The following is a 19261-nucleotide window of genomic DNA, read 5'->3' as shown; positions in this document are numbered from 1 at the left end:
CTTCCTGTACCTTTTTTTGCAGCTATGTTCATTTCTCCACTGTAGCTATGGGGGTATCTATGGTTTTCAGACAGAGTGGACTTCAACCATGTTTTGATTTTGTTTATCTCCACTGCATATAGAGAATTGATTTGAATCGAAGTTTACAAAATGTACATAAGGACCCTTTTGTGTATTTTTTTTTTTTTTTTCTTCGTGGCAAGCACACTGCATTTCTGCCAAAATCAACAGCAATTTTTGCTAAAAAAAAAAAGTACATGGTCTGAAAAAAGGAAACCTAGAGCAACCACCCTATCTTAAGAAAGACCAATAGGCTGCAACATAATACATGTTTGTTCTTGGGCTTAACTGTTAAGGTCAGGTAGAAAAAGCATGCATTACATATTTGCAATACATGCACATTGCTTCGGTTTTATTTATTTAAAGGCTAAGTTTTTAACTTTGGGACAAAAATATTAAATGCTCATATTTTTGCATAAAAAATTTTTATTTTATTTTTTTTCCCCCAAGGAATCTGAAAAGCATTATACCTGTGATCAGTGGATCACGGTAGAGCTGGAGTTGAAACGTTTGCGATCTTGATTCAACATCCCTCATGATCTTAATCCAGCATTACCACCACTAATGTAACAAGTGCAGAGCTGTTCTCTGCTCAGAGCTATCAAAAAAAATACAATAAAAACAGCTAGAAAAGTTTATCACAACATTGCTCAGCGCTGAGAGAAAAAAAACATTGTATCATTTGGTCCTTTTTAGATCAAGGGAATGAACTTCTGCAAATGAAGGGTTAGTTTAACCACTTAAAGTTCAGGCCTTTTCAGACACTTGTTACTCACAGGTTAAAATCAGTAGAAAATTGCTAGAAAATTACTTGGAACCCCAAAACTTTTTTTTTATAGGTAAAAAAATACACTTCAGTGAATAAAAAAATGAACAGCAACGTTAGCCCAATTTTTTTTTGTAAGATGATGTTAGACTGAGAATCGATCTTTATTCTAAGCAAAAACATTGATTCTCATTTTATCCAAAATAGTGCAGCTCTAAATCACGGGTGCAATGTCAGGCTCCTACCGCTCTCTGCCCAAACCTTCTGTATGGGCTGTCCGTTTTGAAAGCCACAGGGCTTGAGTTTTTGAGTTCCAAAATTCCGTTTTGGAACTATAAGCAATCCGCTGCAGTGGCAGACAGGGCTTGTAGTTTTCCCGTTCACAGATCTATGGGCAGCTGTGTGGGCAGAACCCCTACACAGCTGCGCTGATTCTGAAATGTGACTGCAGGTGTGGGGAGAGGAATTACATCCTAAATACTTGTCAAGTCTTGTTGTGGGCTGATGACGCACAGCAATTTTGTGAACTGACTGGTGTCAGCCTTGCCCAGTTTTCTTTGCAAAACTACTTGGAACCATGTACTCCTCCATATCCACATGATGAAGGCTGATCATTCTGTAGTCTGCTTATAAGGACTTGGGAGGGTTAATCACTCCACTGAGACAACACAGGGAAGCTCTGAATTTCTGGCACAATCAATGTATATTTTTGCACTTATCGAGCAGATATAACAAAGGGCTAGGAGTTGTAATATGACTAGACCAGCAGGGCACAAATAAGAAAAGTTCATTGGTAGGGTTTACTTTAAAAGTTGTGTGTAGTTATGTCCATTTACAACAAAAGATGAGGCTCAAAAAAAATCCTCCTTTCTTTTTTTATGTGCAATGGTGACTTGGCCTTTTTAGGTTTCATCTATCCCTGATATAGTGTGTGTGTGTGAGTGAGATTTATAAACGATTGCTACAGGGCACAATCATCAAATGTGGTCAGCTTATTTGGTCGTTATTTTATTTTGTACTTGAATTTTTTGAATCTGTTCCATGATTGCAAAATGAGTGGCAGCCTGTTAAGAAGGAAATATTCTAGCGGCACAGCATATGTCCTGCATCCAGGTGTTTTTGTTTAGTACAAAGTGGTGTGTGTTGACCATAAGAACCTAGTCATTTTCATAAACGTATTGGGCATTTGATATACAGTTAATCAAAAAGTTTGTGGACACCTAACTTTTGTACCTAATAATGTTTTGGACATCTCGGTCCAAAACCATGGCCATGATATGGTGCTGGCCACCTATTTGCAGCGCTAACGACCTCCACTCTCCTGGGAAGGCTTTCCACAAGATTTTGGAGTATGTTATTGGGAATGTGTGTCCATTAAGCCAAAAGAGGATTTGTGAGGTCTGGTTTGCATTATTTGTTGAGGAGACCTGTCTCGTGATTCATCCTAAAGCTGTTCAATAGAGTTGTGCAGGGCTGTTGAGTTCCTTCACACTAAACTTCTCAAACCATGTCTATGTGGAGCTTACTTTTGCCACCTGAACTCAATAATTGGGAGGGGTGTCCACGTAATTTTAACCATATCGGGTAGACCAGTTTATTTTTTTACTTCTTTAAAATAGAAGAACCCTTTAAAAAATGTTCTGATGCTAGGGTTTCCCTGATAATTCTTATGATACCTAAGCACAAACGGTAAGTTGCAAAATAATAGAACGTGTAAAGAATGTGGAGTTGTTACTGCGTTTGACACCCTGGGCTGCTCAAAACCACAAAATAATTTTCAGCAATTTATATTAAAATGAATAATCGCCAGAAAAAGGAAGGCGGTGAAAATTGTAGTGTTCCTTCACTTGGTGGTCAGTGGAAAGATGGCAGCTTATATGGATGGTCAATGGTAAAGTGCATATTAACAGTGTTGGTAATTGAAGGGCTCCCTTAACATTCATGGTCGGTGAAATGCTCCCCACTCTGGGGGAACCCTAGGAATCCATGGAACTGTTTGAGAAATACTGGTTTAAACGTTTTTTTTTTTTTTTGTTTTTTGTTTTTTTAACTTGTTGCCTTTTTGTTTAGATTTTTGAGCAATGCAGTTGACTGAAATTGTGAATCAGGAGAGCAGCTTAATTTGGAATATTGAACTTTTGACAGCACTAGGCTAGACAGAAATTTAAACTAGGTGCCTACTATAGTTGTTAAACATTGGGTGCCTGGCTCCAGTTTGCCAATTCTGTACTTTTGTGCTATCTGGGAGATTTTTTGCAATGCCTACTGAGAAGCAGATAGGCTTTCATAAGGAAGAACAACTTGGCTGGATAAATGAAAGGCAGAAATGTAAGTTAATACTTTACCTGCTGGGTTTTTAACGCATCATAGCTTTTGGTTCTATCCACTGATGTGCTGGTAGATATGTGCAGCTTGTGATGCACGTTGGAAGTGATTTATTATTCTGGAGGCTTCGAAACACTCCCCACAAGAAATTGGTCATGCTAATCTTTTGTCCCACAACTTTTTTTTTTTTTTTTTTTAAACTGGTGGCTACTGGGAAGTGTATGACAGTTTTATACTGGGAAACCCAATTAATATTTTAGACCTCAAGCCAAAACCAGGTCTGCAAAGTGTAGGGTTATTACTTGCTCCTCATGCCACGTGTTCTGCCAATACCTGCTGACTGAAACCTCTTCTGCACCTGTACATCAAAAAAATTAAAATAAAATAAAATCAAGAGGCATGCCATAGACCCCTTCTTCAATTAATCTTTTCTTGTCCCAGACAAGCAACACAAAGCACTGCCTGAAACGTACTCCTCTATCTGAAGGTCCCAGTTGGGGCTTTGTGTTTGTGCGGAACAAAGTTTCACTTACTAAGGTTTTTAGAATGTGCTGCTGCTTTTTTCTTGGATTTACAATTTGGGCGCAAGAACAAGCTTCTGCCTGATTCAGCCCCCAACTAGCCAGATCAATGATCTAAAATACAGGGTTGGGGAGTGGCATGTAACCGTAATCCTTCTTCCTTTTTTTTTTTTTTAAATTATATCTTCTGCACCTCGTTTCCATTAGCTTGCTGTGGTTCCTTCTTCCTGATACCTCAAATTCCGAAAGATTTGTTGATTGAAAATTTACTGCGTTTTGTAATCCGATGGTGCCACCATTGATTTTGAAATTTGACCAAACCTTCAATTTCACCTCATGTTATGGAAAAGAAAATTAGTGGTTGGTCATCTTTTTCTTTCCAGGTCACAGCTCATGTGCATTTCTTTTTATGTTTCTTGCACAATTCTCCCATCGTTGACTAGAAATTCGTTAGTTTTAAAAATATCCAACATGCCCGATGACTTAAATTTTGGTGGCCTCACTAATGGTTGAAAATCAAATGATTATTCAAAGGTGTGATTTTTCAAGCGGAAAATTGTTTGAAATTGGGCATGGTTATGACCAGCATAAGAGTTGGAGAGGGGAACCATGGCTGACAATGAAGGAGCACATGTGGATCTTTCAGCTAGTGCTTGAACACCATAAGTTTTGACAGCATAGGTGGTGAGAGGCATGCATATTAACCATTCTCTTTTACAGGCATGGCCTTTTGTTTAGAGTTTAAAAAAAAAAAATGACCTTCTCTCCAAGACACAATGAGAAATGTGTTGTCACGTGGGGATCTGTTAAAATGGAACCTGTTTTTGGGGAGAAAGCCGCCATTGCTGACCTCCAAAGATGTAAAAGCCACTATTGCTGACCTCCATCAAAGAACGCTAGTTGGATGGCTGTTCTGATAAGCCAATGGCTTCAATACTTTTAGTTCACTGTCACGAAGCAAGAATGGTCTGTGTGGATGTCAGATTGGTGCCATTGCTTTGAGATGCTTTGGAGACCATTCATAATTCTTTGGTTGCATTTCCCCGCTTCAACCCGGTTTTGCAATCCTATTGACATGTTTGGGATTCCAAAACCTGCTCATTTTCTTTAATAGAAATAATAGACTCAGGGCACCTAAGGATGGATCATAACCTGTAAGAGCTCAGTAAGACAGTACTTTGCTATATAAATACTTAAACTGTATTAATAATGTATAGGTCTTGTCTTCTTAAAATTGTAAAATGGTCTCTCCACCTAAAATTTTAAGATATTAGTGGCTATATGTGGGGGGTTGTATGAATTGATGCTAGTTGATTGCATGACCGCCCTGTTTCAAAGTCAATATTTAGGAGCCAGTTGTTGGCTGCAAAGAAAGCTGCCCAATGTTGCAGTATGACCTGAGAAGACATTTTCAGAAAGTTATACAGAAGCTCTAGAAGGTTAATGGGCGACCAATGGTTCTAGAATGCGTATGCAGCATTCTACCATCGGGGTGGTATGTGAGTCTTTTGCTGGATGGCAAGATGCACTATATTACCAAATGTATTAGGATGCCTACCTTTACATTCACATGAACTTTAATTGGCATCCCAGTCTTGGTCTGTAGGGTTCAATATTGAGTTGGCCCACCCTTTGCAGCTATAACAGCTTCAACTCTTCTGTGAAGTCTGTCCACAAGGTTTAGGCGTGTGTCTATGGGAATGTTTGACCATTCTGCCAGAAGGGCATTTATGAGGTTGGGCACTGATGATGGGCGAGAACTCCTGGCTCGCAGTCTCACCTCTAATTCATCCCAAAGGTGTTCCAGCAGGTGGAGGTCAGGACTCCGTGCAGGCCAGTCAAATTCCTCCACCCCAAAATCGCTCATCCATGTCTTTATGGACCTTGCTTTGTGAACTGGTCCAAATCGTTTGGTGGAGGGGGGATTATGGTTTGGGGTTGTTTTTCAGGGGTTTAACTTGGCCCCTTAGTTCCAGTGAAGAGGATCTCTTAAGGCATCAGCATACCAAGACATTTTGGCCAATTTCATGCTCCCAGCTTTGTGGTAACAGTTTGTGGATGTGCCCCTTCCTGTTCCACCATGACTGTACAACGCAAGGTCCAGAAAGACATGGATTGTTTGGGAGTTTGGGGTAGAGAAACCTGTCTGGCCTGACTTCAACCCAAAAGAACACCTTTGGGATAAATTAGAGCAGAGACTGAGAGTCCGTGCCTGACCTCCCAAACGTGCTCCTGGAAGACTGGTCAAAAATTCCTAAACAATCTATATTGAAACCCTTTTTTGATATACAAAGCACATTAAAAATAAAAAAATGTAAAAGCACTTCTGCAAAGGCTACCAAAACTGAGCTATAAACTTGTCTAAAAGAGGGTTCTAAAGTAATCTGTCACCTGTGTTATGGAAGCTGCCATTCTTCATGTCCATGCCACATACTAGGGCAATTGGGCTATACTTGTTGACTATGGCACCTGGTATTCCCAGGCAGCCTCCCATCCAAGTACTAACCAGGCCTGACCCTGCTTAGCCTCCAAGATCAGATGAGATTGGGTGTGTTCAGGGTGATGTGGCTTTTAACTGTATTACCAGAGCTTGGAGAATGACTGCTTGCGTCAGAGCCTAATGATGCGGAGGATTTTTGCTGAAGAAGACCTTTTAAAACCCAACCACGAAGGATCCTTTAAACGATAATGAAGCCTAAGAACAAACATGCAGAAAGTTGCATTAGAGCATTGATTTTTTTTTTTTTTTTTTCCCAGCTAATAAAATTTTCAACAAATACGATGATCTTCCCAGAAATGTGGTGTCTTTTGTTACGTCCTGTGAGCTGCACTTAAGAATATTTTCCTTCTATATACTGCACATTGCCCTGCCCTCCATGTAATAGAGATGAAGGACATGTTTGGAGTCCATATCGGAGGAGCAGCTTGGGGTGACAACCATGCCCCCCCCCCAGTGGAAGAATGAGGTAGCCACCCAGGGACATTTATGGTTTTGGGTTTAGAAACACTTTAATTCTGAATAGAGCGGGAAGGATTTGAACATCTGCTATGGTCACACTGTCACTGCTACCTGTACCCTCTATTTTTAATTGCAGGGTTTTTTTTTATTCTTTGTACCATCTAATTTTAGAAAGTGTGTCTAAAACCAAAGTGTTTTTTTTTTTTTTTTCTCGTTTTGTTTAAAGTGATGAGGGGTTAGAACCTCTAATGTTTTATTGTTGTCTATGGGGTTGATTTAATAAAGGCAAATATTCTGTGCACGTTGCAAGAGCGGTTGCAAGGAAATTTGCTCCAGAGCTTACTAAATGAGGTGAAACTTCACTTTGCAAGGATAATAAAAAAACAGCTCTTTTGCTTGCACATGATTGGATGATGGAAGCCAGCAGAGGACCCCTTCATTTACAAAGCCCCAGCGCACCTGTCCTTGCAGAGTGCAAAGGTGTCTGTTTGCCTTTAGTAAATTCTATGAAGCTTCATGCTCCCAAATTTGGAGTTGTCACCAGAATATAATTATCACAAAAGGATTGCCTTCCCTTTTGGGGAGATTTCATCTCATGTCCTGTGATGTGTTCCCATGCGTCCAAAGTGACTGGGGCTTTAACCATTTCCTACTCCTAGATAAAATTTTGGGGAAAAAAGTTTTGGCTTTAGGATCGTTGACTGAACTGCCACGCGTTCTACATTATGGCTTTGTCAATAAGCTAATTCATGCAATATATTGATCACCTGCTTGGTTTCCAGTGTACAAGACATCCTGAGTACATGGTAATGCTCAGTATTGCTTCATACTTACTTGCATTTTTTTTTCTTTTTTTTTTTTTTTACTTTAATGCTGAAATCAAATTGATTGCAAATGCTGTCACTGTGGCTAAAATGAGATGTTTTAAGGTTTGGCAAACCCTCCATTCGCTATGAGAGCGCCAATGCAGGTCGGGCTGCAGAGAGATAAAGATCTAACGTTGTCATTTTATTGTTGTGACATAGTCTCCAGCAAGTTGCACTGCAATGCTGTTCTGGTGCAAGCGACTTTTTAGCGTGTCACTGGGGTTTTCAATGCTGGGTTTGGCAAACAGTCCTAATAAAAAATAAATAGAAAATCACTGGTTGTGTCTTTTATTTCACTTTAACCAAAATGTCTTTGAAGATAATACAATGGAGTGGGGGTTTGGGGGTTGAAAACTCAAAATCAAGATCATTTTATATTTGTAAAAAAAAATTGTTACAAATATTTATTCTGAAAGTCAGGCATATGCAAATGTCATCCCAAAACTGACAATCTGCTACTCTTGTGTGACTCCCCCAGCCAGACAGCAGAGACTCGTAAGAATAAATGGAATTGATAGTGGCTTTTTCTGTATTTTTCATTATGGTCCAGGGCTAAATCAAAATAATGATTTTATTTTTTTTATTTTAAAGTGGATGTAAACCCTCACATATACCCAGTGAAATGGACATCCTCAGATAATGCACATGGATGAACCAAATCTTCATACATACGTTTTTACATGTATATCTGCTGTCTTCAGCTTTCTACATTCTTTAGAAAGTGCACACCTGTGTTCGAAATCTTTCTTCCTGTGTCAGGAGTAGGAGGGGAGTCTGGGAATACACTGTGTTTGAGCTGATTGAAGGAAAGGCACTCCCCTCTCCTCCAGGCAGAGGAATGAAAGAACATGCAGAGCTGTGCTGTGAATAGTCACGCTCTCCGCTTATCCATCTGTAAGTTCCCTCCCCGACACAAATTTCCAGCTGCTTTTATCTGAAAGCTTGTCAGAATTGATGCTGATAACAGAGGAATGGAGCAGCAAGAGCGGTTGCAAGGGCATTTGCTCCAGAGCTAACTAAATGAGGTGAAACTTCACTTTGCAAGGATAATAAACAGCACTTTTGCTTGCACATGATTGGATGAAGGTATGCTGATAACAGAGGAATGGAGCAGCAGAAAGGCACAGGGCTTTGGAGAGAGATGTAAACACTGCAGAGATTTGTGCCCAGGTCAAATTTCATGAATGGGGTTTACATCCACTTTAACTTCCCTGGAGGTCTGATTATGTCAGTATTTTTGAATATCAAAGCGGTACGTTGTTTTGAAAATGTGTTGATTTATATTGTAGGCCTGTAATTTTTAGGAATAACTCACTTAAATCTGTCCAAACAAGGGTCTAGTAGACATCCCGGGTATGATAGTTTGAAACATGAAATTATAATTTAATAATTATAAAAAGTAATATATATATATATATAATACATTTTATTCAATAATGTAATCAAACCAAAAACACTGAAATTTGTCTAAAGGGTGCAATATTATATTCACTGTAATACTAGACATTGCATATTGGTTTAGTAAACATCTTGGGTCTGAAAATGTTTTAAACATGGGCCTGCACAAAGTCTGACGTCACAATCGGGACAATGGAACCTTTTCTGATTTTTTTTTTTTAATTTTTTTTTTATTATTATTATTTTTTTTTTCTCCGCTGTCAACTCACTTCGAGCAACAAACCATGCACATCCTTGTATGTGCTGACTTTTTCTCGGTTGGTGGGATGTAATCCATGAAGTGACGACCAGTCGGGCATTCCAGGTTGACAATGCCAACAGCACGACATTCAGCTCTACTCACAGCCATTGATGGTGTTGGTGGTTCACAAAGATACAACTGTCCGAATGAATCACAGGGTTGTCGCTTTTTTTTTGAGCAGAATGTAGACATTCCAGAAGTATTGCTCAAGAAGATGCCTGAAGATCTTGTAGTACTTCTTTTGCTGTTTCCTCATTGCTGGATAAAATGTCATTGCTTAGTTGGCTCTGTTGACAGCTCCCATGGTGTTGTTATACCCTGTTTGCCCGAAAATAAGACCTAGCGTGATTGTCGGTGATGGCTGCAATATAAGCTCTACCCCCCAAATAAGCCCTTCTCTGAAAATAAGACCTACCTTATTTGGGGGGGGGGGGGGGGGTAGGGCTTATATTGCAGCCATCACTGACAATAACGCTAGGTCTTATTTTTGGGGAAACAGGGTAGTCTATCACTACGTGTGGCTGTACTCCATTAGGCACAAATCTTTCTTGTCACGCCATCGCAGTGCCATCATTTTACCTTTCTGCCAGGCAACCATTTCTCCAGTCTTCAGCTTCTTATTGCCAAACATTGGCAGCATGTCTCTACGGTTAGCCCTAACTATTCCATAGGCATCTGTTTAGGTTTGCAGAAGAAACTCATCAAGTTCAGGATATGTATAAAAGTTTTAGCCCTGATTTAGCAATGACTCAATAAGTGAAATAACGGAAGATGTTGCCAATCCATAGTGTATTTTGTATTGAATTTTCTTCCTTTTCCAGTGTATAAGCTTGAATTCCAAATGTAGCCAGTTGACGATTCACATAGCATGTAGGATTTTACGCCAAATCCTGCTCTCTTTGATGCAATGCATTGTACCCAACTAAGCCTTCGCTTGTATGCCATTAGACTTTTATCTAGGCGGATATCTCTTTCTGGCACAAAGCTCCATTGGAAATTCTTTAGAATCATTTGAGATACTTCTCAAATTTTCTTTAGTTTTGGTGCAGAGTGAGTATTTTCATCAAATTCTTCATTGTTTTCGAAAGTGTAAATATTTAATAATCGGGGAAAATCTGTACTCTGACATGACTGTGCCAAAGAATGGAGTGGCAAATAATTTATTAGTTATCCAATACCACTTCTGTAGGGGTTTCCCCACCACTCCCTGAAGTATTGTTAAGCCCAGAAATTTCCAAATGTCATTTTTGGTCACTGGTTCCCACTTTCTGCTTCTTGGAAGCTTCCGATGCGTAGTAGCTAATTGTTTGTCTTCGTACTGGTTTGTCTCAGTAACTATTTTTTCAATAACTTCATCGATCAGAAATAATTGTAAGTATGCCAAGGGGTTGTTGTGTTCAGTGTCTACTTTCGTACCATATGCTCCAGTAAATGGGAATCTTGGGGGGCTCCGTGATCTGTAACACAGGCAATAGAGCACCAACTTCACATATCACTGAGCTCAGTCGCTGTCGTCACTTTCAGTGTCTGATGACGAATTTCCCCACAAATCTCTATCGCTCAATTCTGCAGGTGATTCTAATTCACTATCGCTGTTTTTCATGTCTCAAGGGAGGCTTTTTGGATGCCATGGACCTTCTCAAGTTTCCAGGCAGAAAAAAAAACGGTAAAAATGCAGGCAGGGCACTGGACAAAGCACTAGGGACAAAACTAAGGTGAAATGGTTTGATACAGTAATGTATTGTGTGTATGTTATGGTTTGTACTTTTTTTTTTTTTTTTTTTTTCGCCCGGCTCCGCCCCCATGCTTCACTGCGCTCGCAGCGAACAGAGCCCGAAAGACTGATGCATCCGCCGCAGGACACAGTGGGAGTACAATGCAGGATCATAGGGACAAGGTAAGTAATTTTACAAGGATATCCCGAGTGTGGCTTGGGGTTACTGCTTTTGGTACTGAAAATGAACCCTGAGCCACAATCTGAATTACCGCCAGGGAGGTTAATAGGAAACTTGGCATTTAAATATAATCATTTGTCTGGACAGAAGGTGGCACTGTAGGCACCCTTTTCTTGTTCTCCTCTTGTCTCCTTTGTTGTAGGAAGAAAATAAAAAAGCAGCAATCAGAGCAGTGATAATTGCTCATCAGACAGCTGCTTTAAAGATCTCATTTAGAGAAATTGCAACTAAAAGCATGCAGCTTATTTTGTGCTTTCTTGTAGCTGTTAATTGAACCTCTTTCCATCCACATAATATGTGTGGTGGCAAAGAGGGTGGGCTTTAACACTTAGATGTTGCACTTGCATTAAGTGGGGTACACACTGGAAAATCGGAAGAGCAGTTCCGTACAAGGCACGATCGTTCGATGTTCATATAGTGTGTACACAACTTTCGACAGCTGATTCAGACTTTCCAAATTAAAATTTCCAAAGGGAAACACTGCAAAACATTTTTTGTACGTGAATGGAACTAACCATTTTTGTTTAACCCTTTCCTGCCAGCCACCACCCGGCCCTTTTAAGGGTTGTAGTTTTATTCATATTCCCATCGCACACGTTCCTGGATTAGAGACTCATCTGTAGTGGGTGCTGCAACGATCACCAGCTGGACACTGATATATCACAGATAAATACATATGTTTGTCAGCACGCCATGGATCTTGGATTGCAATCCAAAACTTTTATTGCAGAAGGATCACAACAGGGTAGGCGCAACATTTCAGAGCCAAAGGACCCCTTCGCCAGGCTTGACCACATGTTCAGTAAACTGCTGAAAAAAAAAACCCTGCAAGACAATAGCATAATGTGCTAGCACATTATCAAATATTTACCTTAGAATGAAGCTCCTGCAGCGCACTCGGTCACCGCTGAGGGGGGCTGACATGTTCCCTCTGCGTTTATTCTGGGTTCATAGCTCTGGCACTGTGAGTGGCATTTTGGGAAAGCTGTCCACAAGGTTTAGGAGTGTGTCTATGGGAATGTTTGACCGTTCTTCCAGATGGGCATTTGTGAGGACGGGCACAGATGTTGGATGAGAAGGCCTGGCTCGCAGTCTCCACTCTAATTCATCCCAAAGGGGTTCTATCGGGGGGGGGAGGTCAGAACTCTGTGCAGGCCAGTCAAGTTCCTCCACTCCAAAACTTGCTCATCCATGTCTATATGGACCTTGCTTTGTGCGCTGGTCCAAATAATTTGGAGGGGGGGGGGGGGATTATGGTGTGGGGTTGTTTTTCAGGGTTTGGTCTTGGCTCCTTAGTTCCAGTGAAGCAAACTCTTAAGCCCCATACACACTGTCCGATTTTCTGCTGATTGTTTTTCCTTTAGATTTACCAAAACCATATAATATGAGCTCAAACCTTAGGAGAGTCAATTTGTATGCAATTAGGCAGGCCCTTGTACTACATGGATTTGGTAAATCTGAAGACAAAAATCTGCAGAAAATCTGATAGTGTGTATGGGGCTTTAAGGTGTCAGCATACCCAGACCTTTTGGACAATTTCATGCTCCCAACTTTGTGGGAACAGTTTGGGGATGGTCTCTTCCGATTCCAATGTTACTGCACACCAGTGCACAAAGCAAGGCCCTGACCTCAACCTGATAGAACACCTTTGGCATAAATTGGAGTGGAGACAACAAGCCAATTCAATATTGAATCCTACAGACTAAGACTGGGGTGCCATTAATGTTCATGTGTGTGTAAAGGAAGGCATCACAATACTTTTGGTAATATAGTGTATATTAAAAAAAAATCTCACAAAACCACAGCTTTTGTAGCTCTCCAATCTCCCAAATTACTGTAGTTACACATCAAACTATCACATACTACTATTCTATACAACTCAATGCATTTCTTGTAGTCATGTGCATGACGAAAAAATTAGTTTAGTTTTAGATTTGTTAATCTAGTTATTTAGTTTTTTTCAATTCAGTTGATTTGTTCAATTCGTATTCAGAATTAGTTTTGTCTTTTTCGAGTTTTCTTTGAATTTACAGATTTTTATAAAAAAATTTCCGATTCGAAAGTTCAAATTGATAAATTTTGAATTGGCTGAATTGAAAATAAAGTGAAAAAACACAAGAAAAATCTTCATCAAATGATTACAATGACTCTTAAAAACCCCTTTGGCTTGACTAAAACAGCATTATTTCAAAATGGTACTCTAATAACACACACAGTCTTTGATTTCAGAAACATGTTTACAATTCGATTTTCAAACTAATATTGTTTCGTTATTCGGAGCATTCACTTAACTTCTTTTATACTGTAATTCAGGTATTTGGATATGTCTGAATCTCAGAATAATGAAAAATTTGTCTGAATATTTATTCTGAATGAAACAAACGGCACATGTCTGGTTTCTTGGATCGAAGTCCACTCCTTATGGAGCAGGCGTTGGATTAAAAACAACTCTATAATATATCAAAACCAGACAATTTACATAAATCCAAAATCATTACATTTTAAAAATACTAATGCTGACTGCAGTTACTTCAGAGACCTATGGAGTGTGCTGGAAAAGCCTAGAGCAGGGGTGTCCAAACGTTTCAAAGAGGGCCAGATTTGATTAAATGAACATGCGCGAGGGCCCACCATTTTGCCTGACATTCTTTGAACGATTAAAATTCCGTCTGTGTTTTCATTCGAGCACTAATACACTGCCCAACAAGAATTCTCTTGCCTTTGCGGCTGTGTGTGAGTAAAGAGATGATCTTGGGCGTGGTATTTGGATGTACCGTATTTATTAACACGCACCTTCACTTTAAGAGGGAAGTTTCAGGGAAAAAATTTAACTATCAAGCAAAGTAAGGGTCAGTGCCCATCTGCAGCCAGACCATTGCCATCAGTGCAGCACCCCCATTGCCAGGAATGCAGCACCCACCATTGCCAGAAATACAGCACCCCGTATTGCCAGGAATGCAACACCTAGTATTGCCAGGAATGCAGCACCCAGTATCGCTAGGAATGCGGCACCCACCATTGCCAAGAATGCAGCACTCCGTATGGCCAGGAATGCAGCACCCAGTATGGCCAGGAATTCAGTCGCCATCATTTTAAGGAATGCAGCCCTCATCATTGCCAGGAATACAGCCCCCATCGTTGCCAGGAATACAGCCCCCATCATTGCCAGGAATGCAGACTCACCATTGCAATCAGTGCAGCCTGACTGATGCCAATCCATCTGCAGCCTCGGAGGAGACAGGGAGGGGGCGGGACGAGCGCCAAAAGATTAGATACATGAAAAACTCCTGTTTTCTCTGAGGCCTCTTTAATAGAAAGTTCCGCCTCCTTTGATGGACAGAACAGTCGTCCAATGGCAGCACCGGAGATAGGACTTCCTATTACAGAGTCTGCCGTGTAAACAGGAAATACTCTTGTGTGCACGGCACTCGTCCCGCCTCCTGCCTGTCCCCTCCAAGGCATCTGGACAAAAGATATACATGTCCAGATAACCAAGAACGTGGGCCAGACTTTGAACATGCAATTCACAAAAGGGTACCTTAATATAGGGGTAAGGGAAAACCCTTCCAGCATCCCATGAAGATATTGGGGATGGCCTCTTCCTGTTCCCACATTATTGTGCACCAGTGCACAAAGAAAAGTCCATAAAGACTTGGATGAGTGAGTTTGGTCCCTCACAATCAGGGACTGTTGGGAGCTATGCACATGCATTGCACATGGTTTCAGTGAGGCCCAATTGACCTGCATTTGTTGCATTCAGAGGCCAAAAGTGACATGCTGTTTCATGTATGGAGCCATAAGCAGAAGTAAGCCACTGTTAGGGGAGGTGGAGGTGTAAAATTGTTACTCAACCGCCTCCTTTTACCATCTCCTGGCTGTATGTGTAGAGTTGCCACCTATCCAGGATTCACCTGGTCAGTCTGCGTTTTGAATCCTGTGTCCGGGTTTCAGCTCACCTAAAACCAGGGCACGTTATTCAGACAGGAATGTGGCTCCGAACAAGGCCCGACAGTAGGATGAGGGGGCACTATGTGCACCACATTAGCATTATTTTTAGAGTGCCCAAATGTGTCCCAGGTCTGTTACGATCCTTAAGGCTGCTTTCACACTGAGGCACTTTGCAGGCGCTAAAATGCTAAAAATAGCGCCTGCAAAGCGCCCTGAAGCAGCCGCTGCTCTGTCTCCAGTGTGAAAGCCCCGAGGGCTTTCACATTAGAGCGGTGTGCTTGCAGGGCGTTCAAAAAAGTCCTGCAATCCGCATCTTTGGAGCGCTGTAGGAGTGGTGTATTTACCGCTCCTAAAGCGCACCTTCCCATTGAAAACAATGGGGCAGCACTGCAAACCCGCCTGCATAGCGCCGCTGCAGCAGCGTTTTGCAGGTGGTTTTAACCATTTAAACCGGCGGCAAGTCGCGCCTAAATATAGCGCCGCTTTAACGCCAGCCCCCACAACGCCCCAGTGTCAAAGTAGCCTATGACACCTTTCACACTGTGGTGCTTCTAAACTGCCAGTATAACATTTGAGCGCTTTTGAAGAGCTTTTCAGACGCTTTTGAAAAGCTTTCTATTAATTTCAATGGAGAGGGACGTTTTTTCACTGCCCTGCCAGCCCACTGCCCCAGTGTGAAAGCATTCATTAATTTTAATGGAAATAGATTGTCTTGAGCTTTTCAGGCGCTTTTTTTTTAGCGTGAAAGTGCCTCAGTGTGAAAGGGGTCTTAGACTACTTTCACACTGAGGTGTTTTTCAGGCATTAAATGGCTAAATATAGCGACTGTAAGGTGCCTGAAAAACGCCTCCCCTGCAGCCCCAGTGTGAAAGCCCGAGTGCTTTCAGACTGGAGCTGTGCGCTTGCAGGACATTAGAAAAAGTCCTGCAAGTAGCATCTTTTGAGCGGTGTGGGAGCAGTGTATGGCTCCTCCACCGCCCCTGCCATTGAAATGGCCAAAGTGCCTGCAAAGCGTTCGGCAGCTGTGGCCAAAAAGCACTGCTAGCGACACTTTACCGCGAACGCCCCACACTGCAGTGTGAAAGTACCCTAAGTGTATGCTAAAAATAAATAAATGACTGCGCGCTTCTAAAGTGTTCTGGTTTCACTTGATGGAAAAGTGACAACCCTGTGAAGAAAGAGAGAGAAAATGTTTATAAAAAACATGGAGTATGCCTTTCATTACTTTGAATCACTGGTCACATATGAAAATAAGGCATGTTATATAAAATTATATATATTATTTTATTTTTTATTTTTTATTTTATATAAAATCTTTATGTCTAGCCTCAAAACATTAAGACCCCTTTCACACTGAGGCATTTGAAAATGCTAGGCGCTTTTGAGGCGTTAGCAGTGGGCTATTGAGGCGCTTTCCATTCATTTCAAAAAATAGTGTCTGTAAAGAGCCTCTCCTCTCACTCCAGTGTGAAAGCCTGAGGTATTTCACACTGGAGCGGTGCGCTGACAGGACGCTAAAAAAAGTCCTGCAAGCTGCATTTTTGAGGCGCTGAAGGAGCGGTGTATACACCACTCCTTCAGCGCCCCTGCCCATTGAAATCAATGGGCAGTGCTGCCAAAGTGCCAGCAAAGCGCCGCTGTGCTGGGCGCTTTTAACCCTTTTTTCGGCCCTTAGCGGGGGTTAAAAGTGCCCCACTAGTTGCTAAAAAGGGCCGCAAAAATGACAGTAAAGTGACGCTAAAAATAGCGGCATTTTACCGCCAATGCCCCAGTGCGAAAGTGGCCAAAGCGTTTTTTTTACCTCCCCACTAGCGCACTGCCCCAACGTGAAAGCATTTATTTATCTTAATGGAAATAGTTGTTTGTGAGCTTTTTATGCGCTTTTTTTTAAATTTTATTTTAATATAGAAAAAAGCTCCTCAGTGTGAAAGAAGTCTAAAAAAGTTCCAACAGGACATCCATGAAACTAGAGTTTTCAGGACAGCTCAGGTTTTCTTTTATATCTAGCCAGAACTTGTTTAGAAACTGCTGACACCTAACAGACTTTTACATGCCATGTTGTCAGCTGAATTTTGTTTTCCTTTGCTTGTTGTTGTTTTTTTGTTTTTTTTTTTAAATCAGAAAACGCCAGAAACTTTAGCCTGTGGGCATCTTGCCCTCATCAAACATGGCCGTCGGTGCGGCTGCGCGGAGTGATGACAGCAGTGGCCTGTCTCCGCCCTATTCCCCGGCTTCTGGGTACCGTGCTCTTTGCAGTGCGGGTGTTCAGGTGGCAGGCCGCAGACATGGGGATCCTGGAGAAGATCTCAGAGATCGAGAAGGAGATCGCCAGGACCCAGAAGAATAAAGGTGGGGGGAGGGGAAGATGACCATGTGCGTGCTTGGTACTCCAACTGTGTTGGGTTGGGGGGAATACAGTTGCCAGCATGGCCTGGGATTACTGGGAGTTGTAGTTCCTCAGACAGCTTCTGTAACCAGGAGAAGATGGGGGAGGGGATGCAGTCGGAGTTTAGGGGCCCATTCAAACTTCACTATCCTTGTACGTTGCATTAGTCTGCAGTCACACCTAATTAAGAATTGGGCAAACGTTGCGCCACATTTATTTGTGTGTTTTTTTTTTTTTTTTTAGCTGCGCTCACAGGGCAGCCTATTCGTTACAACAGGCTCACCTCCACATAGCAAATGCAGAAACTCAGCTCATCTTGGGCATTGTGCGTTTTTGAACCGTGCGTCTTCTTGCAACGCTAAGGGTGCCATTGGCGATAAACAGCGCTGCAAGTGTGACGCGTGTTGTTTGGTCGTTTTGTAGACGTGTGTAAGAAAAATGCAGTTTTGTGTTTTACAAATCACTAGAGCTGCACGATTCTGGCCAAAATGAGAATCACAATTTTTTTCGCTTAGGATAAAAAGATCACAATTCTCGCTGCGTAAAATCTTTCACATTATACAAAAAAAAAAATTGGGCTAACTTTACTGGTTGGTTTTGTTTTTTTTCATTAAAGTGTCATTTTTTTTCCCCAAAAAATTGCATTTGAACAACTGCTGTAAATAAGTAAAAAAAAGCGTGTTCCCGCTACTCTTAGTGTGCTGGGGTGCCGTTTATCCCCTTTAATACTGGGCACTTTCACCCCCTTCCTGCCCAGGCCAGTTTTCAGATTTCAGCGTCGTCGCATGTTAAATGACAACTGCGCGGTCATACAACACTCTAACCATATGACATTTTTAGTGTTGTATTTTCATACATATAGAGCTTTTTCTTTTGGTGGTATTTAACCACTTGTATATAGCAATATGACATCGGCAAAGTGGTTGTGTTATCCTGATCGGACGTGATCAGGAGAACAAGCCGCTGCGCAGCGATTTAGGTAAGGAGACTCTCTACCACGTGATCAGCTGTGTCCAATCACAGTGTAAACAGGAAGAGCCATATATCGGCTTTTCCTCACTCGCGTCTGACGGACGCGAATAGAGGAGAGCCGATCGGCTGCTCTCCTGACCAAGAGGGGTCTGTGCTGATTGATTATACCTTAGTAGCACTGTACCACTCTGGGGAGTTGATCAGGATTTTTTATTTACATACTTTGCTTATAGCAGTCAATTTCACTGCTATAAGCAAATATCTTTACTGAATGACAGTGTGTAGACAACTGTGCATTGTTGTGATTAGCTGTGATTGACCACATCTAATCACATGGTACAAATGGGCTGTGATTGGCCCTGTCTGTACCATGTGATTACTGTGACCAATCACGGCTAGCAACGCAATTGTATACAATGAATTGCGTGAAAGGAAGCCATTCATTGTTTACAACTGTCTTGTGATCTGCTGTGATTGGTCACAAGGATCACACCTTACTGGCAGCAGGCTGGTATAGTGATCAGTCATCCGCTGTGTCCATTGGACACAGCAGGTGACAGATCGCACCGGTACTGCGGCCTGTTCTCGGGAAGAGGACGTCATATGACATCCTCCCAGAACAATGGGGTTCCCGCCGCAACACACTAATGCATGTTCCAATAGCGTACGCATTCCACATTACAAAAGTGTGACTCGGCCATAACGATGGACACACGCATCCATTTTTATTTAACCGACATGCAAATTTATAAATAGAAAATAAAATAAAAAAAATCGAATGGCCATAATTTATACATAGATTAC

The 19261-nt window shown here is 41.5% G+C and overlaps 1 protein-coding gene and 1 pseudogene across 1 annotated transcript in view; one reads left to right on the top strand and one right to left on the bottom strand.

Moving 5' to 3' along the window:
- Window positions 1–6129: 6129 nt before the first annotated feature.
- LOC143925881 (5S ribosomal RNA) lies at window positions 6130–6248 on the bottom strand (annotated as a pseudogene).
- Window positions 6249–17302: 11054 nt separating this feature from the next.
- DRG2 (developmentally regulated GTP binding protein 2) overlaps window positions 17303–19261 on the top strand; it is a 29012-nt gene continuing 27053 nt past the window's right edge. Inside the window, exon 1 of the mRNA XM_077449446.1 lies at window positions 17303–17448. Coding sequence (XP_077305572.1) covers window positions 17385–17448 — 64 coding nt within the window. The 5' untranslated portion in view covers window positions 17303–17384. The remainder of the gene's footprint in view (window positions 17449–19261) is intronic.

This window comes from Lithobates pipiens, unplaced genomic scaffold (genome assembly GCF_037356315.1).
Source record: "Lithobates pipiens isolate NorthernLeopardFrog02 unplaced genomic scaffold, aLitPip1_a1.2 Scaffold_22, whole genome shotgun sequence".
Taxonomy (NCBI): domain Eukaryota; kingdom Metazoa; phylum Chordata; class Amphibia; order Anura; family Ranidae; genus Lithobates; species Lithobates pipiens.
The sequence above is the reverse complement of the archived record's forward strand: the minus strand, read 5'-3'. Positions and strand labels throughout refer to the sequence as shown.